Raw genomic sequence first — 23,510 nt, forward strand, 5'->3', positions numbered from 1 at the left:
TTGCGATCAGTGCCGGTCTTTGGGGTGTGCAAACCGTGCGATCGCACAGGGCCCGCAAATTAGGGGGCCCGCAATTTACTCAGAAAATTCAGTAATTTTGTCATTTCCAATGGAAAAATTCAACATGTGAATTCAAGAAAGAAATTTGCAACAAAAAAACATAGAGACTCAACGGGTGCAACCTATTTCGTCCCCTGAAAAGATCAAGAAAAAACAACAACATAGCCGAAGTTGCTAATCGGAGTTGCCGCAAACATTTCAAATTTCTCTCGATCTTTTCAGGGGACGAAATAGGTCAAAATTTGATTTTGTTACTCCCATTTCAGGGTACGAAATCGGGGTACGAATTTTTCAGGGGACGAAAAGGTTGCATCCAGACTCAACATAGCTTTATTTTCGAAAAATGCCAAAGAATGCATGATCTTATCCTTTTGCTATGCCACCGGACAGCACCATTTTACAGTAATATTCATACCCAAATTTTGAACATGCTCTCAGAATGTCCCAAATTCAAAGTAATTTTTCAAAATTTTCTGGAGGAGTTCCCCCAGACCCCTCCCGCCGCTGGGTGTCGCCTTCGGCGATCACGTCGTCAGGCTTCGTCTGCCGACGCTCAAACCACCCCCTCCCATTTCAAAATACCTAGCTATGCTACTGAATTGGATCATTGTCATTGGCCCGCAAAGCATATTCCGCACAGGGCCCGAAATACCCTAAGACCGGCTCTGATTGCGATGATTGCAAGATATAGCCTACCCTAGGCTCCCACAAGATGTTAAAACCAGTTTTGTTTCTGACGTTTCGTCAATCAACGAAGGATGTAGGTGACAGAAATTTTATGACATTTTATTTCTTGTTTCGTTTTTTTTATCAATCTAGGCTCTGTAACTCGCAGTCACTTTACTTTGGCATATCTTTTATTCGACATCTTTTGATAAAAATAACGCAAAAATGTCACGTACAATAAACTGCATAGTGCACCACATCAGAGAATACGGTCCTTCATTATACTGCTCTTCTCGTCATATGTTGAAGCAACATTAGATGGATGCAAATTGCAAATATACAAATGAATAGGTTACTTGTTTAAAAAGTTCAGTTCATAATAACTTGTGTAAATATGCTTATTGCACATACTGTAAATTCCGAAAATAAAGCCGAACTTTTTTATGTAAAAAAAAGCAAACTACAAATATATAATCTTTCAGCTTGTTTGGTTGGAAGAAGCTGCCTTATGAGAAAATGCATTTTTATCTTTCCGGGGATAGTTTTAACTTTCTTATAAACAAGTTCATTTAATTTGTAAATTCACATCAAAGCAATGCATTGTGAGCATGTCAAACAAGTTAATGAAATCATGTCACTCAAATAGTAGGCTATAACTTGCTTGCAGCTTATAACGACTACAATATAAGACGCTGTAAAAATATTAATTCTAAAGCAAAAGAGCGCGATGAAGCAATAATACAAATAAATCAACAGTATAGACGCATTGGAATGTAACACAATGTTTACCATGAATCAACTTTAGGCTACTGAACGTATATGCATTGTAGCCTAATAGTCGCATTAACTATAATTAGGAGCGGTGGGGAGTAAAAAAAATTGAGAGGAAACCAGAGTTTAAACAAAATGAACTTTCCAACAGAAAATGGTGATGTCAAAGTTGACATCTGAAGCAAAACAATTGTTAGGAGGTATGAGGGGCCTGCCTCTCTGAACATTTCCGAAAACTATATCGGATTGATACTTTTTGTGTAGCCTATTTTGTGGCTTTCTGTTGCAAACACTCACTCTCCAATTGACCAAATTTATCAAATGAAAACTTGATTTCTGTAAAGTTCGGGTTGTATGATAGGCTCAACATTGGCATGAAGTTCAAACTATGTTTTCACAGCCAAAAAAGGATTTTAATAATTCCTAATCCATTTGAGGAGTTCCGAACTTCCTTATAGGCATAGCTTAGTATGCAAGGCATATGTCACCTTATAGCACTACTAACTCTACAAGGGGTTAATATAACTGTTAACTAGTTAAGTAAGAAAATTTTAACTTCAGAATATTGCATGTTTTTTAAATAGCAAATAAAATCTATACTCCTTAAAAAACCCACTGCAAAAACGTACAAGTTCAATGCCGATAGTTAGATCATTGAAAGGTGATTGGACGAGTAAAGCAAACGAGAAAATTTTGCAAAAACGAAAAAAAGATTTACATGTTTATTCTTTGTTTTGTTTGGATGGGAGACGTGGCCAACCACCTATTAGATCCAATCTTCGTTAAAAGTGAAAAAATGTTTAGGCTACGCCTGTTTGCAGGGATAAGCCTCCTTGAGTTGAAAAAGTTTGAACAACTCTGTTTCCAAATTTATAGGACAAAAATAGCGAACATCATTGATAAAAGAACCAAAAGTAATAAAAATTAAAAGCATTTAAAGTACAGCAATTCTTTTTTATTATTATGAATGTTAATATCATCATTTGCTAAAACTGAAGAAAATCAAAAATGTGCTTTAATAAATACGAAATCATAAACACTATAAAGCAAAGTTTTTTTGCGGGTTACGTCCACTTCACCACAGCAATTACAGACAAGATAGCCAACTACAATCCCGTCTCAGTATTATCCTTCAGGCAAGTCAAGTAGATACCTCTTAAAATACAAAAGCTACAATACAACCGTTATCAGACAAAAACGAAAAAAATAAAAAGAAACAATTTCAGATAAGCCCATGTACGGTACTTCTTTCGCCAGAAAGCTAGACAAATAGGTTACTAAGCCTAGATTTATACAAGTTACTTTCAATTTACATCAATCTTATATCGTTTCTAGCACTAGTTGCTACGTTCATCTAATGAAATTGAAAGTAAAATTAACAACAAACAAGATGGTTTATTGCTTCACTGACGTTTCGCGCACCATGACAATGCGCATCCTCAGGGCGAATAACATACAAAATAAAATTTCACCAGGTTATATACTGCAGTGCGATTGAAGAACTGCAGTGCGATTGAATCTTATAATCGATGTTTGCATGAAATTGCTGAAAATAGTATGCAAAACTGAACAATTGTTTTAAACAAATATGCCAACCAATCCATCCCGAACACATGTGATGGATGATTTTGTCTTCTTGGCTCAACAACGCCACCTTCATAAACATTCCATACAAGTTTAGTTTCTAAACGTTGATGTTAGTTCCTGTTCAGGCTCGCTGCTCCCACTGGTTTCAGGTTCACTGCTGCAAAGGAATATGCATGTTGGTAAGCTGATGAACGCAGAAAGGGGTTATTGATCTGGCACTTACGTAACAGATTGTGGCACGCTCAGCGCGGAATGACTGGTTTAATATTTAAACGTACCAGTATGCTCGTAATTTTTATTGAGGACAATGCGGTTCCTTTAATCGTTCCTATGCTCAACACAAAAAATGTTGAAAACTTTAAATAAAAATCATGAACTGCAGTAGAATAGAGTTGCCATGCGTCATGATTTTTTTAATAAAATCCGAAACTTTGCTGAATTGGCATAAGGCGGAATTTAATTTTAGAGGCTGCTGTTATTTTTTTTGATGCAGTTGCACCGATGGAAAGTTTCATAATGATCTTATGTCCTGAGGACTTTGACGTCACTTTGCTATCATTTTACATTGTCTTAATGTGTTCTATTGTTTATTTTATTATTACTGTGTGCCGTGAAAAAGAAACGCATAATTATGCAATAAACACGTTGTCTTGACAGATTTATCGTAACCAAATTTTGCCTACTTGTAAACGGCAACCCTTGCTGTAGACAGCAGCGATGTCAACCTCAACTTGTTGAGCTAAGTTTTCATGTTTTTCTCTATGGTGACACTATTTTTATGTAATTAAGACAAAGATTAGTTATCGCTTCATAAAAAATAACCAAAGCTCGTACTTAGCGAAAAACATTGGCGCCCCTGAAGCTTTATGTCTGAGGAGGTCTTATTTCACCAAAATAGGCTCTCAGTGCATAGCATAAAGATTTGACGCAAACGTTGTATATTTGACACAAAGCACAGGGAAAGAAATCTTTTTAATAAATTATTTAAGGGGATAAAGAGCCGTCTACTACCCTCTGGCAAATAATATAAAGCTACCAGTATTGTTTTTCAATCATTTATTTTTTTACAAAGCAACGCATTTTCTCTGTTCTTGTATTGTACTTTGAAAACTGCCCTAAAGAAGTTCTCCAATTTATGTTCTATCCTGGAGAGTCGAACGGGCAAAGCTTGATTTTATCTTACTGATATTTAACTGGCATTGATATCTAACTAGCTGACTTTTACAACTCAAATATTACGAAAGCTATTACAAGTTATACGTCACAAGAGGGAGACAAACACATGAAAAGTATCAAAACAAAACTTCAATACAAAACTTTTCATTAAACTTTACATATGATTTTGCTGACTATTCGATAGGATCCGTTGTGTGATAAAATATTTAAAACAAAATAGAAAGTACCACACTAAATCAGAAAAATCAATTTATTATATAGAACTTTCACCACACAAGTGCGGTTTCGTCAGTATAGTCTTATTCAAATAGAATCATGAAAAGTAAGTTAGTTCCTTTGGAACAGCATCTCCTTTACAAGGCATCAGCATATTGTGTATCAAACCCCAACCACAGTCTGAGTGATTTATTAGGTTACGTGGTTTCACATATTTGATAAGAGGCTTTGTTGCTATGTTTGTATGTTTGTAAATGATTACGCATCTTCTGCTAACTGTAGTTTCGTTTTACAGTAGATGTTTATTCGATGAAATTACGGAGTGCTGTTTGGACAACAGCATTGTGACACATTCGTTGTTATCAACTTTACGGAACAACAGGAAACACTTTACACTTTCTCAGTTAATTTGAAATGACAGTGCAGTTTTGATTCTTTACATTGTGAAAATCGTTACTGTGCAAAACTTCAGTGTGTTTTAATAATGTTAAAATTGCAAAATACAGGCTGCTACAAACTTTATGTAGGCGTTTCTGTGACTTTTTATCACAAAAGTGTGGCTGGCTAGAAATACATTAACGAGAAATATAGGAGCAAGTATTGGAATACGGTGAATATAAGTTACTTTCTCTTGGATAACGAGAGAATTCTCATGAAAAAGGCACAGTCGGAAACTTCCAATTTGTGTTTCACATTACCGAGCTTTTGAAATGTTTCGGATCGTAAACAATTTTAAATGATACAATTTTGGTAAAAAAGTAACTTTCTTCAACCATCGACAGATAAAACCAAACAACCACAAGGCATGTTGTTAAATGCCGTGTGGTTGTTTGGTTTTATCTGTCAATTTTAAATCAACAATCTACATGGGCGTAAATTGTTATAAAATGTTTTTAATAATGTTTTTGTGAAATTGTCATGGAAACCTCAAATGATATTGAACTGAAAAAGAGATAACGTCCGCAATAAAAATCCCTCGAGCGGGCATGGCATCAATAAATCACTCGAAGATACACGATCGCAAAGAGTAACTACGTTGGCGCAGCTACGTGATGTAAACCAAAAATTAGACTTTGCGACGAAACAGCCATGAAACTTTAACAGAGAATCATGCCAGACAGGACCAGAAGTAATATTTCATTTAGCTCCAATATAAAACTCGTATTTAGAATACTAAAAAACATGTTGTCAGTTTATGCATGTAGTTTTTTACTATGACTTAAGTGGTTGGCGTTTTAATAGAAAAATGTGTGTCTGGGAGGGCGCTGCGCAGTACAGGCACCGGTTTTAAAATTAGTCTATATCTATCGGCTATCATCTTGTTGGAACACAGATACTCACACAAGCCTCCGCACCACGACAAGGTGCCAAGTTCATTGTAAACGGTAAACTCAAGTAAATACGAAGCTAACCCATGAAAAGGTGGTTGGATATTTTACAACGTGTATTTTATTTTGGGTATTTTTTACAACCACGTTCATTATGGTGGCAAGGGACGTGTAAATTCAAGCAGGTTATTCTATTCAATGTATGCTTGATAATTGTCAACTTAAAAAATGTTTTAACAGATATAAATAAATCAAAATTAAACGTAAAGTAACCTGGTTTTCTCTTGACATTAACTTACAAAAAAACAAAAAAACAGATGCAATGTCAGTACATGGTACACCTATGAGTATGCAGGTTCTACAACAAAATATAATTGAATTTATGATGTAACCATACCTTAGCTCGTTCATTTCCAAAGTTTCATTGTTGTGACCAAATTGCAACCTCTGCAATCAAAATTAGAGTTGCTTACAAAAATATAAAACATAAAATCATAGCAAAGCAGGAGTTCTAATGCTGGAGAGTAAACTATTATTGAGGTGGAGGTTTTTACACTTTTACTCTATACTAGCAAAGATGGTCCCATACTTAAATCTAGGTGAATGAAAAGACAAGGTTCTTATTGCATTAAACTTTTGGCACTAAGTAGGGTGGGGTGGCCAATTCTTTTCTTTTGGCCGCCTTTGCTTCAGCAATGATATCCCCACCAAATGTTTTTCCACCTATGGGTAGATTTTAGAGGCGATTTCAACAACCAGCTGAAGCCGAGAGTCTTAGACTAGCAGCATGGTTAATTTAGGTGTTTTATCACCACGAATCACATTTAAAAAACATACCATTTAATCAAAATTTAAATTGATTTTGTTTATTAGTAGAAAGCTAAGCTTTTCTGTAATCATTAATACGAAAAAGTGTTGATGGTTTTAGAAAGAGAGTAGAAATATAAAATTAAACTTGTATTTCTACTTACTGGAGAGGAAAAACTTCCGTTAGTGATATCGCTTGTTGGGACATTATCATCCTAGATAAAAAACACAAATGATTATAATTTACATCATATGCTGTCCTTCAATTGTGCTATGTTTTATCACAATCATACAAAACTTTCTAGGCTTACATCAATAATTTTAATACTTCGTTCAAGCAAAAGTATATTCGTGGATAGAAAATATTTTGAAGGTTTCCAACACAATTTTGAGCCTTCGTTTACTTTTACTTGTATATTTTCTCGCAGGAATAAAGCATGTTGAAACTATTGATATAAGTAAATTTGCATGTCTGTTGTAGGTACAACAAAGTAAACTCTCAATCAAAGCTTTAACATAGGCGAAGTTTTTAAAATAAAAATTTGTGTTTGCTGCACAATGAAATTTGAAATGTAAGCTGCTGTAATAACAACAGTGTGACTGAATTTCTTAAGCCAGATTTTTCGTTTTCATGATCGTGATCGCTGAAAAGACAACACTAAGACAACATATTCTTCTGTAGGCTATACTTACATACTGGGTTGGGTTAAATCTTATGTCTACGTGAAACAATTAATCAATTATTCCTTTTGTTGCTCTAGCATAAAAACATTGTAAACAGTAGTTGAAAACAAAATCATCTTAAAATTACAACGGGAAAATAACAAGTTTATTTGTAAAAGTGATTTTGTGCGTTGTTGCATTATTTATGATCAAAAAGTGATTGAAAGTACTGTCAGTTTAAACAAAATAAATAAAAATAACAATAGTTATGACATGACTATGCTGTAAAAGCTGTCCTAACAAACGTTATACAAACGCCTCATTAATAAAAGTGTTCTACATAAAGTTGATGCATTTTTACGCAAATTTAATGTTAACGAGTTTACAGGGAACACATACAAATTCATTTTATGTTGACAGTTTTTTATGCTATTTCTACACTTTTATTTTAAATTAAAAAAAAAACATTTTTATGCTACTACAGTATTACACAATGTTCAATACAATTTAAGTGATAATGCTAAAATTGATCATAATCGTACCATCCACAAATTCCGCGATTTCTTTTTGCGACGTTGATTTAAGATTATCCATGCTGTTAACCCCAACACAACCACCGCGAGAACCACCGCTAGAATTATGACGATGAAAAGCCAAGCTGAAAAAAATAAGAAGTTAATTTTAGAAGCAAAATGGTTGGAAGGTCTGGTTTATTCAATAAAAAAATAAAGAGCCGAAAATTTATATACTGAACTCATGTTTAGCAAGCGCTTTGAAAACTATAGTCTTAATTTTCAATGCTATATAATGTAAGCAATCACTAGCACTGAAGATGAAGACAGTAGCCTACAGTTTTCCATACGTTTGATGAACATGAGTTTAGTATTGACATTTTATAATGTTAATGTTTTAATCGAGTTAATTTTGTTAATGTCATTTCATGTTTAGTAGATGTCCCACCAATTATTTAGTGATTTAATAATTCTTTGGACCCACCAGCTAACCAAGTATATGTACATTGTACAATCAAAAACAACTAAAAGTAACTTACGACTTTTACATCTTTCTCCTTCGAATCCAACCATGCATGTGCAGGATCCAACGCCATCATTTGCATCGGCAGTGCACCAGCCAAAAGGAGAGTTGCAGCCGGCGTTGCTGGCACAGATTACAGCTGAAATCAATTTGAAATCACGAATGTTATTTTGGTGTCTTCAAAATTAGTCGCTAGCTGCTACCGTGTAAATTAAATACCTATAAATTAAACAGTCTCAGTAAATATGAATAAGAAGTACTTTGATGCAAAAAAGCACTAATGAAAGTGCAAAACAAAATTAACAATTCTCTTTACGTTGGCAAAATCTGTCATCTCCTTTGATTTTAGCGAAGTCGTCTCTGCACTGGCACACAGCTACGCCATCAGTAGCTGAACACGTTGTTGAAGTATCGTCGCAAAATCCGGCACTCTGTTCACAGACTACTTCTCCAACAGCTGCAAGTAAAAATTATCAATTTATTGTAGACGTAGAAACTCCTTAATGCTAAATTATAATTAACCAATTAACCATATTTGTAAAATTAATCATAGCATTTCTATTTCATGTGTTTCTTCTCGCGGCCATCAACTCAATAACTCTAAAAAAGAAATAAGAAGCTGAATTTTTCGTATAAAAAAAAGTGTATTTTTTTTAAAGTAGACCGGTGAGGGGCTTAGTAGGTAAAAGTGTCTGCCTCTGTCACAGAGCCTCGTGCGAGTTGCTGGGCTGATAGAGTTTGCTTTGCATAAAAACCTAACTTATATTATAATAATAAAACTGCAGCATGTGTAGGATAGTCTACGAACCAGAGACAGTTTTTTTTTTGTTTCTGATTTTTATCTTATCATGAACTGAAATGCTTCAATCAATGCAATGATTGAAAACTGTTTCGTTGGACAAAGTGACAGAATAGATACAAAATAGTATAAAATAAATATTTTACAAGTAAATGTTTGAAATGTTTTACAATGAATATTAATATAAGTGGAAATTTGGTAATAGCAAACAAGATCGCCTTAAAAACATAAATCTCTAATCGAAATTTTTTATTTAAAAAAGGGTTAAACATTAATTTTTAGTTTTATCTATTTAAAACTTATGCTCATGTTTGAAGATTTAGTTTAAGGACCTTCTTGCCAAAGTAGACGTGCTCTCAATCGATGTAAAGCCGATATTTTTCCGAATGCCTTGGAACGTATTTACCACCCGAACACAAAGTGACTTCAGTTAAATTCAAATACATCGTAACTTTTGGGTTTTCAAATTCGGAACAAAAATTCCAGCTAAGCTCGAAAAAAACATTAAATAGCTTTTCTTTTTGATAGAAAAAATAAATAAGCGATTAAAATCGCTTGAAATTAAATTACGGAAATAGAAACGAGGAAATATTGCTTTAAACTTGAAAATGATTTACTGCATGGCAATAACTGGACTCACCAAAAATACAATAACTTTGAGGTACGTTTAGCTATTGCTATAACGATGTAATTGATCAAAAGCATTTTTATGGCGTTGTTGTTTATTTTTTTTGTAATTATTACCATCGTCCAGATGTTTTTTTTTTCATCGTTTTATTATGTAAACCCATCGTCATTCATCTTTCGTATTTAATTTTACGTCGTTTGTGCCGAATGAGGTTAAAGTTCAGCAGTTTTTGTGCTTGCACGGTCACCAAATGTTTGCCTCGTGTATAGTGCAGTTAAATCAAACATGAACCAAACACTAAAATGTTTCGCTATCACCACGAATCGCAAATAGTTTATCTCACAGCAGATGCTTTACTAAAATAAAAACACGGAATTAGCTGCTTATTGTGGCTGTGTTGTCATCTGATTCATGCTACTTCTGAAGCTTTAAACATTTTGATAAATGTGATAACCTTGATCACATGAACAACACAACATTGGTAAGTATCCTTTTTCAAATTAAAAAAGATTTGCGTTCAGCACAAAAAGATGCTGCCACTGCAAAAGTTTATATACGACCACTTACATAAGTTATTTTAATCTTAAATCTCAAAGATTGATGTTTCTCTACTAAACTGCACAAAATAAATAACTTCAGACAATTAAAATGGAAGAAGAGCGTCTTCATAAATTAATTAATATTTTATTTCTTACAAATTTTAGCAACTTCTCGACCATTAAAAACGCGTCCGGCAGATTGTTTGATTAAACGTAATAACATTCTTCTTTACACGAAGAAAGTGTCCTTTATTTTCAAATTATAGGCTTTTGCCGTTGCTGTGAACCGTTATTGAAGTTTACTCTGCTAAATGGGGAAAACGATAAAGAATCACAATAGAAATTTTTGAAGTTGCTTACTTTTATAGAGTAAAGTTGAAAAGAAGATAAAAACGTGGACGTCATTTTCAGTTTGACTATTGCTCAATTTTCTTTTTATTGGTTAATCATTGAAGTGATGTTGCTGACATGCCCAATTTTGCTGTTTTACAAAAAATGTCTGTTTCCCAACGTTAGTTTTGTGTATATAGCTTTACCTGTAAAATTTTAGTATTGAGCAATCAAGAAACAGCTTTGGCAAGGTGAAGTCTGTTGAAAATATGGATTTGTCTTTTGTGACAACACAAACCAGCCATGAATATTTAATGTTCTTGACAACGCAGTACTGCCTCTCACAACAAACTTGTCTACTTTTTACGTACACATAATAGTATAGCTAGTATAATAAGTTACATCCTTTTTTCATATCTTCTCGCCCGTTAGACATTTCGGCAGTACTGGATTTTTACTCAGTACGTTATTTCGATTTCGAATGCATCACTTTTCCATTTCGAGCACTTCGCGTTCAAGGTTTGTCCTATCTACATTTTCGAAACTATTGGTTTCTCTATGGTGGTCATAAATAACAATACTAAAAAACTTGAATTAAACTTTTGTCTAATTCAATTCAATGTGGTGAACTGGGGTGTTGCAGTGGAACCCAAAGTATTGACAAATTTTAGTAACTAAACTTTGTAGACTTTACCTTTTTGTGACCCTCATTTTGTCAAAGCAAGTATTGTTTCCTTTGTAATAGTCAAAAATAAAAAGATTTTGAAATAAGTTACTTACTTCCAGCATCGGCAACAGAACTTTCTTCAATGATCGTTACTGTTGATGAAACCGTACATGATCCAGCAGTGCACTGCATAAAAATGTCATATTTTACAGACTAATATATTTTAAAGATGCAATCAGTTTGTGCCCAAGTTTTAGTGTACAAATAAAAAAAATGGTTTAATATGATCCGTCTATTTGAGTATATGAAATAGTATTATTAAATCCGTGGTGCATGTTTCTTCGTTTTACAAGTTTGTTTAACCATAGAAGTCGGCTGATTCTCTTCGAGTTTTATCAATTACATATTCACAAACTCAATTTTCTTTTTTGTTAACTGCAATATAATATTAATGTAGGTACTGTAGGCTATCAAAGAAAAAAAAACAAAAAAACTAAAGTTAACAGAGTGAGATTTTGCTTAAAAACCATGGAGGTGAAATAAATCAAAGCAATCTAAAGTTTTCGTATTACACGAATACACTTTCAAGATTAAGCCGCAAAAGTTTTATACTTAATTGTAGCTACAGTACTCACTTGTTGGTTGGCTAAATAATCTTCGAACGCTTGAGTAACTTGTGCTTCAGTTATACTAGATTCCGTAGTGTAAACAACCTCATAGTCCCATATACCATCGGTTGGTGCGTTACCAATTATATTGACTTCAATATAACCTTCTGTATTTTTGTAGGCGTCGTTTAACTACAAATGGTACAAATGGTACAGATTTACATGTCTTTCATGGTTAAGAAAGCGATAAAGCTTTTCTAGCAACGTTGTGAAATGCTACAGTTGCAGTAAATTGTTATAGATGGTTCTATTCGTGTCGTTCATAGACTCTAATTCATAAAATGTTTGACACATGTTTGTTCAATAACTTATCACACCATACTATTATCTTCTGTGTATAACTTACAGCTGTTTGAACATCCGATTCAATACTTCTTTTTCGTCTGCGTGTTAAAGCAGGTTCTGTGTGCAATCTTCCTCCGAAGAATTTGCCTGCAAATCAGAAGTGACATATCATCATCGAAATTAACGTGTTTTGGAAAACGAATAATAACAATAATGGTGTTTTTATTTGCGCCCATTGCGATAACATACAGTACACTGCGATCACAGATGCGATACAACAGACGACAGGAAGCAGCGAAGTGACATATAGTCTTTGAGTTAGCTACTCCCCTTATTTTGGAATTTATTTCGGAAGTTTCTCTTTTTTGTAGTTACACTCATTATATGACAAAGGCTAGATGTGAATAGCTAAAAGTGTTTGCAATAATTTTGTTGTTATTTTGCATCGAGGTAAATGTGACATGTCTTGCTTTTGTTTACTCGTGATTCAAAAGTAACCTTTCTCCTAAACTTGCACAGTTAATTGTAAAAATCAATTATAATCTTGATTATTATCAAATAAATAATTGTTAGCTTTTGTTGCGTTATATTGCTGCTGATATTGGTAAAACATATATAAATGGAAAAATCACCACGCTGTGTTACTTCTTTAGTAATAAAGCGTTCGGTCTAGTGTACGATTTACTGCTCGGAAGAATCCTTTTGGTCGAAGCAGTGGCGTTCTGTCTTCAGTTATGACTGACCTAAATGCATGCTGCTAAATAACCTCACAAGGTTCAATATGATTTTAATCAAATAAAAACTGCATGTTTACTATCTTCGCGAAGCTTCTAACAGAAGCAGATGGCAACCAAAGGAAAAAAATTATAACAAATCGTTTAATGAAATAATACTTGATTTATCACTCTTTCGCCTAGTTGACTAATAGGTCTGACAGTTTTTTGTCTCAAATGACCTCAGTTACTTTGATGGCATTTTGAATAATTTGATTAATTATTTCTAACCTGGTTCCCTTTTATTGTAAATACAGGTTCTTAAATGAAAGAGAGTTCAACTCTACGATGAATGTTGCTGTTTACATCTGTTATGTTTATTTAAGGTAATGGCCGAGCCATTTATTATCCTACTGTAAATTTACGAAGCCAAAATTATGCCCATCGTGAATGATGATTGCTTAAACCAGGGATGTCCAACCTGCGGCCCACCTGAGATTTTTGTGCGGCCCGCTAATCATTTTCGCTCCAAGTAGTATTTTGAACTTTGAATCTTAGCCTAATTAAAATGTACCAGTCAGTTTTTAGGGGCGTAGTAATAGTATAGCATGGGAGCAACAGGATTATATATAAGTCCGATTATATCTAAAGTTCGATGGCTCAGTAGAGCAGCCACTTAAAAACAATTTCGATTATTGTTACCCGAAATAAAACAGTTCATGGAGAAAAAGAAACAAAACGTAAACTTGATAGACAATGAAGAATAGTTGAATGATTTGTCTTTCTTATAGTCCAGTCAATCCGGCTCAAAACAGGGCTTGACCCACCATTAATTGCAAATGTTTTGACCTATACATTTTCTGAAAGCTTACATCATACAGAATAACATACTAAAAATCTGCTGCAAAAAATTTAGTGGAACACCCCTTTTTGGGGGTAAAAACAAAATGGCCGCCATGTGTCCCAAAAATCTTCATTTTAACGTATCTTTTCGCCTAATTCATGTAATTTAGTTTTGTAAAAGAGCTCGTTCTATATTTCTGGTACAAGGAATTTATAAACAGACACTGGAAAGTTGAAAAATGAGATAAAAATTTGTCTTAATAAAATTTTATAACAAAATTTAAAAATAAAATTGCCGCCATGAGTCTCAAAAATCTTCGTTTTTCTTTATCGTTTAACCTAATTCGCACACTTTAGTTCTGTAAAAGGCCTAATTTTATCAAACAATTAATAGTTCAAACCAAGGCATCATCATCAGAGTCAATGTTTTCCATTAGGCCTAATGACGAATTTGAACATAACCCATGACATTCACCACATGCAACTGTACATTCTAAACCAGATTTCCGGCATGTGCATCGAAGTGCAGGACAGCCGGTCTTGCAATTGCAGACAATCATTTCCGAGAACTGAGATGGAGCTGGAGGTTTGTCTGTCATCACAGGCACCAGACTGCCTTCACTAAAACGCCAACCCCACTGTTCCGGTGAAACATCTGTCTCATGACCCAGCCACACCTGCACTTGATGATATACCCTGAGACTGTGAAACCTCGCTGCTGATGACGTGGGAGGAAGAGAACATGGGTCTACTGCAGTCGTACTTCTTGCTGTTTTTCCACAGAAAATTTGATATCTTAGATCGTCAAGATTATCATCTTGCCTTCCATTGTACATGGCAAATAGAGCCGACTTCCCTGCTTTTACAAAACATCATTTGCATTTGCAGAGAATGACATGAAAGTTGCTGCAGCTGTTCTGAAGTTTTCATCAGTTCTTAGTTTTGTAACAGCTTTCTGTTTGCTTATTCCAAATACCCTTAAAGTGGTATCACATCCCAACAGTGCATGGGCAAAGAGAAGATTATTTGACACGGTGTCTCCAAGAAGTTTTCTGGTGACTGAAATGTAGCAGCACTTTGATGTTTTTTAGTGCCCTTTTTAGATGCTGTTTGCAACCAGATGTTGTGTGTGGTATTACTCTTCTTGTAATGCATGAGCAAAATCAGAATGTCAGTATCACTTGCTAAAACTACAGTGTCTTGTTGCTGTGCAGATGACATCGCGGTTTCTACTATCAGGACATCTGCATCTCCTCTGGCATGGTGGACAACACATTGGTACGCGTCGGGCGTACCAATGTGGTTACGCGTCGGGCTCAAGATCACGCGGCGCTGGTTCGACTCTCGGGGTGTGCGCTTGAGCAACGCATTTCAGGACTGCTCTCCATTCAGCGGCACCTAGTGAATGGAATAATTTCTCGGCAACAACACTTCAACAATCGGAAAACTTCACTCTGCCAATCTCGGTAACCAGCCCTGCGTCAAGAGCCTCTACAAGTATGCGAACAAGTACCAGGAATAACCTATCAAGGCTTTGTCAGTCCGAGGATAAAGATTCAAAACCCAAACCCAAACCCAAACCCTGCTCTTTCGAGTCTGTCCCCTATCATATGGATTAGTCTCTGTTTATTTTTATGGTTAGCAAGAAAGTCTTCCTTTTTGGTTTGGAGCTTCATTGTTGGATCAAAAATTACTTCAGCCCCAATCCTACCAACAGTTCTTCGGAAGTGAACACCATCTTTTGTGGAAGGCGAATCTGTAACCATCAAACACAACAATACAGGCTCTATATTTGGACATCACATAATCAGTGTACATCTGCATGATTTCATCCCATGCAACTCCTTTTGTCCAAGGAAGTTTATGGAGCAGGGCACCTCCATCTAGTACATGCTGGACTATGGGCTTAGATGGTTTTGGAGCAGACTCAATTGATGAAGACCACAAGAAGTCAGTCAAGGAGGCCTTGTTGGCTGGTCTAATGATGGATTTTGATTCAAACAAAGCTGATGGAAATTGAAAAAGTTCATACTGGAATACCTCTGGTAGCTGATTCGTTGTTGTGCCAGCACAGACTAAACGTTGAAATAGGAGGATGGGATGAACACTCACTTCCCTGTCCTTGACTTTGACCGATTCTTTTGCACCCATGGTGATGGTTTGGTGTTTCTTTCTGAAATAATGCTCAGTCACTTTTACTCCAGGCATTAGTGCAAGGATTTTCATACCTACATCCCATGCTGAGTCACAGTTGACACTGTCATGAGCTGCAATGCCTGTCACTATGCTTCTCAGGCTTGGTGGGCCATCCTTTCGAAATGGATTTCTCACTGTCAAATACTGAATTAGATCTTGAAGATCTTTCATATCTCTGCTCATCCTTGCTGGGGTACTCTCTTTGTGTTGCTCACTGGTGAAAAATTTTACCCCTGTGAACTCTTGCATGGTTTCATTTACTTGGGCGCATGCTGGTGCAGATAGAACCCAGATGGGTGGTTGTGTCTCTGTCAATCCACGCCCCCTTGTAAGTCCACCCCTCGACTTCAGGCTCCTCATTAGACATTGTTCGATTGTCAGGTCAGTTCAGAGACCAGCCCAGCATCTGTCTGTGCGACGAACACCGTGATGTCCTTCCATGAAGTGCTTGTGGACAAGAGGCATCTCACTCTGAAGTTTGGACATCTTGGCTAGGTACAAGTGGATACTTTTCACATAGTGATTGTGACCTAATGCTGTCAAGTACGGAAGCATTTCATACATGGACTGCAGATGCAATGGCCATAAGCCTTGTCGCTCTGCTTTAATGAATCTGCACATGATTGTGACCATCGAAATGTATTGTAGCCAAAGTCGTGCTGTTCTAAATTTTTTTAGGGTGTCTTTAGTTTGCTGTACTTTCTGTTCTAAGCACTGAAGCACTTCATTCTGATCTAAATCTGATGGAGACACTGCGCCTATTAGTAGTCGTTTCATTAGATGTCTCAACTGAAGAATCAAGTGGTTGTCCTGTTCGTGGTCATTTGAAAAGCACCCATCGCATTCAGGAATATAAGACAAGTTGATATCTAATGCTAACGAGGTTAACAGTGCATTAAGGGCTGCATCCACCAAAAGATGTCCTCTGACTGCGCGACTCACTGCTTTTCTGGACAGCATGTGAACCACTGAATTAGGTGCATAAACTATTTCCAAGAGTTGTTGAAGTCCAGTTCCGTTCATCAAATGTCCAATGCTGCTTAGGTAGCTCATCATGGTGTGAAATCCTCCGAGTTTTATCACAGATGGTTGAAGTTCTGGCTGACTTTCAACCATGCTAAATGCCTTTAGCCACAATGGTTGATCAAGTGTGATGACAGGACACACTTTGTATCTGGTTGCATCAGACGAAATGAATTTCAGGGTAGAATAGATGCATGAGAGATCACTGGGGTCCATGGCAAGCATGGGCAGGAACAAGACGGAAGTTTTGCCTTGATGTTCTCCTTGGTGGATAAGTTGCATGAAGCCAGACCATTGAGGACGTGGTACCTTAAGAACCAAAGACGATTCCCATAATAGATGTGCCATTGCTTATAGTTCTTCTACATCAGGATCATTCAAGTTTCCATACTGCATTTGATGTAAATTCTCTTTGTCTTGGTGGAAGTACTTAATAGAAATTCTGCCAACGTAATAATGTCATCTGCTGTCACTTTGACTCTTGGTATAACTAATGAGTGCTTCGCTGCCGGTGTCATCATGGAAATAATGCTCATTCCATGAAATGTTCCATAACCATCAATGCTATGCAGATTGTGGTCAACATTATCTGCTGAATATTGAAGAAATGTGCCCTCACTTATATCTTCTACAATGTCAGTATTTTGTGTTACTGCTGCACTTCTCTCAAACATTTGAATCTCACTGTAGGAGCTGCAAAATCCATGCTTGCTCAAAGAGTCAACAAGCATTTTTGACTGGAACAGATGATGCATCTGCACGCCTAAGCCTAACTGTAGGGGAGCAGTAATAGCATTTGATCTTGCTGCTTGCATAATAGCTTGTCCAAAAGAAGCTATTTTAGGGTCAGCATTCTTGCTACAAACCATAGTCTGAAGAAATTGAAGTAGGGACTGAGGTATGAATTGCAGTGCCGTCTCTGTTAACTAAATTAGATGAAAAGATATGAAAAAATTGAAGATTTTTGGGACTTGTGAAGGCCATTTTATTTTTATATTGTTATAAATTTTAAAAAGACACGTTTTTGTCTCATATTGCAACTTTCCAATGTCTGTTTTTGAATTCCTGTACCAGAAATATAGAATGAGCTCTTTTACAGACCTAAATTATATGAATTAGGTGAAAAAATATGGAAAAATGAAGATTTTTAGGACACATGGCGGCCATTTTGTTTTTACCCCTAAAAAGGGGGTTCCACTAAATTTTTCGTGGCAGATTTTTAGTATGTTATTTTGTATGATGTAAGCTTTCAGAAAATGTATGGGTCGAAACATTTGCAATTAGTGGTGGGTCAAACCCTGGAAATTTCTGCAAAATGTGACAAATCAGGCCGTATCTTTAGGTGGCCATGTCGTAGTCTATCTGAAAGAACTGAAGACTGTTCTGTAAACTATGAAAAGTATGGTAAGTTATGTGAATTACTGGTTTGCTTGTAGAATTGAAGATTTTCTTGAAGAATTTACAGTAAGATTTTCTGACTTCAAAAAGATTGAAATTGAATTAAAATTATTCAGTGACCCAGTTTCATTTCAGTGTGATAAAGCGCCAGCCAAATTGCAACTTGAACTGCAAAGTCGAGAAAGTTTGAAAACTTTCCACAGAGAACACACTCTTCCTTTATTTTATAAAGAATTACATTCATGTAATGAATTTAATAAATTAGTTAATTTGTCCAGAAAGTTATTGCGCATGTGGGGCAGCGCATATTGTTGCGAGCAGTTATTTTCATCCATGAAAAACATAAAAAATTGCAGAAAGAAATAGACTGACCGACTCTCAGCAAACATCCTAAGAATCTAGACAAAGTCCTTTAAATGCAAATTGCAAATGTTGATAACATCTTAGCTGGAAAACAATCTCAAAGATATTGTAGAAATAAATCTTTGTTTTTTTCTATGTGTGTGTTGTTTGTTTTTAATTGTTCCTTTATGTACGGTACCCATTTTTCTTGAAATTTAATAGGTTTTGCGGCCAATTGAATTATTTCAAGTGACAATGCGGCCCACTATAATTAAAAGTTGGACATCCCTGGCTTAAACGATAAACAATAGTCTTTCTATGTAATAAAATAATGAAATCAAGCGTCTTTGGCTCCATTTTCAGTGGCAACTGAAAACTTTACAGCTTGAATTTCGGCGACTAGAATTACAACAGCGATCAAAAAATCTACATGCACTTTTAAACTGATAGAATTAAGTCTTGATAATAAATTTTTTGCTCCAAGTTCGGAATTCTTTAAGTTCAGAAATTACATCCAATAATAAAAACCGGTCATTTTGTTTTCAAGCTATTCTGTTTTATAGTTGTGGATTTTGGCTTACCAGGTTTGCAACTTTCACCCCCCAGCGCATAAAATCCCAAGTTGCATGGACACTCATATCCAATGTCTTTGTCTTTGCAATAGCTGTTTGAGTCAGAACACACGTTCGAATCTAATTCGCATTCATTTACACCTGGAATTAAAGAACAACATCTTTTTTACATGAAATATCCGCCCTGATAGCTCAGTCGGTTAGCGTGTGACTTTGCTCAGTCGGTTAGCGTGTGACTTTGTGAACGAAGAAGTTTCAAGATCAAGCGGCGCTAATTAGACTCTCGGGGTGTGCGCTTGAGCAACGCACCTTAAGGATTGTTCTCTATTCAGCGGCATCTAATGGATGGAATAATTTCCGGACAATAACACTTCAACAATCGGAAACTTTACCCTGCTAATCTCGGTAACCGGGCTTTCGCCAGTGGTTCAAAGCCTCTACAATTGGCTGTGCCAAAAAATGGCGAGGTTCATGGATTTTTCTTTAACTTTCTGAAAATTTGTAGTGGACTTTTACAAACACAAATGTGAAAAAAAATTGAAAATAATGACGTCACACGGTCGCGCTGGGCGTTTCTATAGTTACCAGTAGCCATTTTCATAAAAACTGTCATATTTCGAAAACCACTGGAGATGAAAAGATGAACGTTACGTCAAAAGCTGCAGAAGTGGCATGTTTATATCTACTCTAAGAACACTTTTTATTCTAAGACTACTTGAAAAATATTTATAAGCAAAAAACTCAATTTTACTATTTTTTTTGTAGTACGGTAAGAGAGATTTTGTATATGACATTTTGTTCTTTTTTGCTCTCATTTCTTCAGCTTATATCAAAATAAGACAAAATTTTTAGAGAATACGGCCAAGGTCAATGTTTATTGACTGTGTAAATATCTTCACAATAGAATTTATTTTGGAACGTTAAAGCTTATACAAACTTTTTAGAAGAGGGTATAATCGGTCATGCCCCTGAAGGACCTAGTATACACAAGCAAACTTTGAAAAACAAAACATGTTTTTTCACTTTCATTGCAAAAACAAGCACATAAAAATGTGAAGTAATAATACTTAGTGTCTATAAACATTTTAATTGCCAAAGTAAGATTAATTAGCGTTACATCAATAGCTCTTAACTGTGTAAGAGGCGTCTTCCTAAGGGGGGTGTTAAACTCTTTTCCGCCACGGCCAAAATTCACTATTTTTGTTGAAATGACTTTTGCAGCGTAGCCTACATGTAATATAATATTGCTAGAAAAATAAGCTTTATTTTTAAAACGTACAAAAGTTAATTCTTCAAGTGGCTTAACTCATTGTATAATAGGTGTTGGACGTTACTGTTTAATAGATCCTTCCAAGATTCATTTCAAAGGTGTGAAAGAAAATCTTGGAAGTTTGGCGACATTATCAGGGCAGGTTAGGCCTACTAAAAAAGCCATTGCCGTTGTTGATTATAAGTGGAGTTGAGGTGACAAATAACAAAGACACATTTTCGAAGTATTGCTTCATGTAGACTCTTTATGGACAGACTTAAAACGAAAAACATTGTTGTCAGTGCTAAAATCTTGCAATTTCATGCAATTGCAATATGTCTGTCAATAAAGAGTCTACATGAAACAATACTTCGAAAATGTGTGTTTGGTATTTGTCACCTCAACTCCAGTTATAATCAACAACAGCAATGGCTTTTTTAGTAACCTGCTCTGATAATGTCGCCAAACTTCCAAGCTTTTCTTTCACACCTTCACACCTTTGAAATGAATCCTTGAAGGACCTATTAAACAGTAACGTTCAAGACCTATTATAGGCTACAATGAGTTAAGGCACTTGAAGAATTAACTTTTGTACGTTTTAAAAATAAAGCTTATTTTTCTAGCAACATTATATTACATGTAGGCTACGCTGCAAAAGTCATTTCAACAAAAACAGTGAATTTTGGCCGTGGCGGAAAAGAGTTTAACACCCCCCCTTATGAAGACGCCTCTTACACAGTTAAGAGCTATTGATGTAACGCTAATTAATCTTACTTTGGCAATTAAAATGTTTATAGACACTAAGTATTATTATTTCACATTTTTATGTGCTTGTTTTTGCAATGAAAGTGAAAAAACATGTTTTGTTTTTCAAAGTTTGCTTGTGTATATTAGGTCCTTCAGGGGCATGACCGATTATACCCTCTTCTAAAAAGTTTGTATAAGCTTTAATTAATGTCACAAAAATAAATTCTATTGTGAAGATATTTACACAGTCAATAAACATTGACCTTGGCCGTATTCTCTACAAAATTTGTCTTATTTTGATATAAGCTGATGAAATGAGAGCAAAAAGAACAAAATGTGTAATAGGTCCTGCATCTCCTCTACTACAAAAAAATAGTAAAATTGAGTTTTTTGCTTATAAATATTTTTCAAGTAGTCTTAGAATAAAAAGTGTTCTTAGAGCAGATATAAACATGCCACTTCTGCAGCTTTTGAGGTACCGTTCATCTTTTTATCTCCAGTGGTTTTCGAAATATGACAGTTTTTATGAAAATGGCTACTGGTAACTATAGAAACGCCCAGCGCGATCGTGTGACGCCATTATTTTCAATTTTTTTTTTCACATTTGTGTTTGTAAAAGTCCACTACAAATTTTCAGAAAGTTAAGGAAAAATCCATGAACCTCGCCATTTTTTGGCACAGCCTACTCTACAAGAATGCGAAACTGCCAGGATTAGGCTCTCAAAGAAGCTTTCCCAGTCCGAGGATAAAGAATTAATCAATCAAAATTAAGCCCTGCAGCCTTAAAAAAGGAATCCTTCGTTTCTGAATTGATTTCTGGTAATTTGAGTAAGATGCAGTCCATGATTGTAAATAAAGTGGCACTAATCTTGAACAAGTTCAAATTTTACCTGGAGGACCGGTGATTACAACTGGAGAAGTAGATGTAGACGTTAGTGCAGATGTAGACGGTTGCGTCGCTGCACTTGTGTCTGACTGGATTTCTGCTGTTGAGCTGTAAGCTCCGGGCTGTACCGTGGTCATGGAGGAAGTTATTTCTGTCGCAGTATTTGTGGTTTCCATCACCAAACTGATGCTTGCTGACGTTGATCGATCAGTTGTCATTGTTGGTCGGTTGGTAGTTCCTGCTTGTGTATCAGTGAAAGAGACATCTGTTGAGACAGTCACTTTCATATCTGTAACTACTTCTGTTGAAACCGCACTTTCTGTAGTGACGTCTTGCACAGTTGTGTCTCCACTTTCAGTTGTCTCTTGAATGTTGGTTGTATCTGTAAGTGATGGTTCAGAAGTTGAATCTTCAAAAGTTGTAGCAATATTTGTTGTGTCAAACATACGTTCTGTGGTCAAAAAAGTGGTACTTTGTATTTCTGAAACTGCTTGCGTTGAAGCAGCCAATGCTGCTGTGGTTTCTGCTGCTGTATCATCTCCGCTGCTGGTTGTTTCTTGAATGTTAGTTGTATCTGCAAATGATGCTTCTGAAGTTGAATCTTCAAGAGTAGTAGCAATATTTGTTGTGTCAAACATACGTTCTGTTGTCAAAAAAGTGGTACTTTGTATTTCTGAAACTGCTTGCGTTGAAACAACAGTCTCCATTGTGGTTTCTGCTACTGTGTCATCTCCGCTGCTGGTTGTTTCTTGAATGTTAGTTGTATCTGTAAATGATGCTTCTGAAGTTGAATCTTCAAGAGTAGTAGCAATGTTTGTTGTGTCAAACATACGTTCTGTTGTCAAAAAAGTGGTACTTTGTATTTCTGATACTGCTTGCGTTGAAACAGCAGTTTCCATTGTGGTTTCTGCTACTGTGTCATCTCCGCTGCTGGTTGTTTCTTGAAAGTATGTTGTATCTGTTAATGATGCTTCTGAAGTTAAATCTTCAAGAGTAGTAGCAATATTTGTTGTGTCAAACATACGTTCTGTTGTCAAAAAAGTGGTACTTTGTATTTCTGATACTGCTTGCGTTGAAACAGCAGTTTCCATTGTGGTTTCTGCTACTGTGTCATCTCCGCTGCTGGTTGTTTCTTGAATGTTAGTTGTATCTGTAAATGATGCTTCTGAAGTTGAATCTTCAAGAGTAGTAGCAATATTTGTTGTGTCAAACATACGTTCTGTTGTCAAAAAAGTGGTACTTTGTATTTCTGAAACTGCTTGCGTTGAAACAACAGTCTGCATTGTGGTTTCTGCTACTGTGTCATCTCCGCTGCT

General features: G+C 35.7%; 1 protein-coding gene across 2 annotated transcripts; it reads right to left on the minus strand.

Moving 5' to 3' along the window:
* Positions 1-905: 905 nt before the first annotated feature.
* On the minus strand, positions 906-22,673 carry LOC145785592 (uncharacterized). Of its 2 annotated transcripts, none has more exons than XM_082597261.1 (11): positions 22,199-22,673; positions 19,322-19,453; positions 12,287-12,372; positions 11,908-12,072; positions 11,386-11,458; positions 8,626-8,766; positions 8,326-8,448; positions 7,817-7,932; positions 6,776-6,826; positions 6,202-6,251; positions 906-3,238 (listed from the first exon to the last, which is right to left on the minus strand). In XM_082597261.1, exons 1-11 carry the CDS (start codon positions 22,638-22,640, stop codon positions 3,175-3,177), a joined length of 1,443 nt encoding a protein of 480 aa, XP_082453387.1. In that variant the 5' UTR covers positions 22,641-22,673; the 3' UTR covers positions 906-3,174. The 2 variants fall into 2 exon arrangements, with proteins under 2 accessions (XP_082453387.1, XP_082453386.1); XM_082597260.1 differs by having other exon boundaries at positions 906-3,241.
* Between the last annotated feature and the right edge of the window lie 837 nt (positions 22,674-23,510).

The sequence above is a fragment of the Aplidium turbinatum genome, chromosome 16, assembly GCF_918807975.1.
Source record: "Aplidium turbinatum chromosome 16, kaAplTurb1.1, whole genome shotgun sequence".
In the NCBI taxonomy this organism is placed as follows: domain Eukaryota; kingdom Metazoa; phylum Chordata; class Ascidiacea; order Aplousobranchia; family Polyclinidae; genus Aplidium; species Aplidium turbinatum.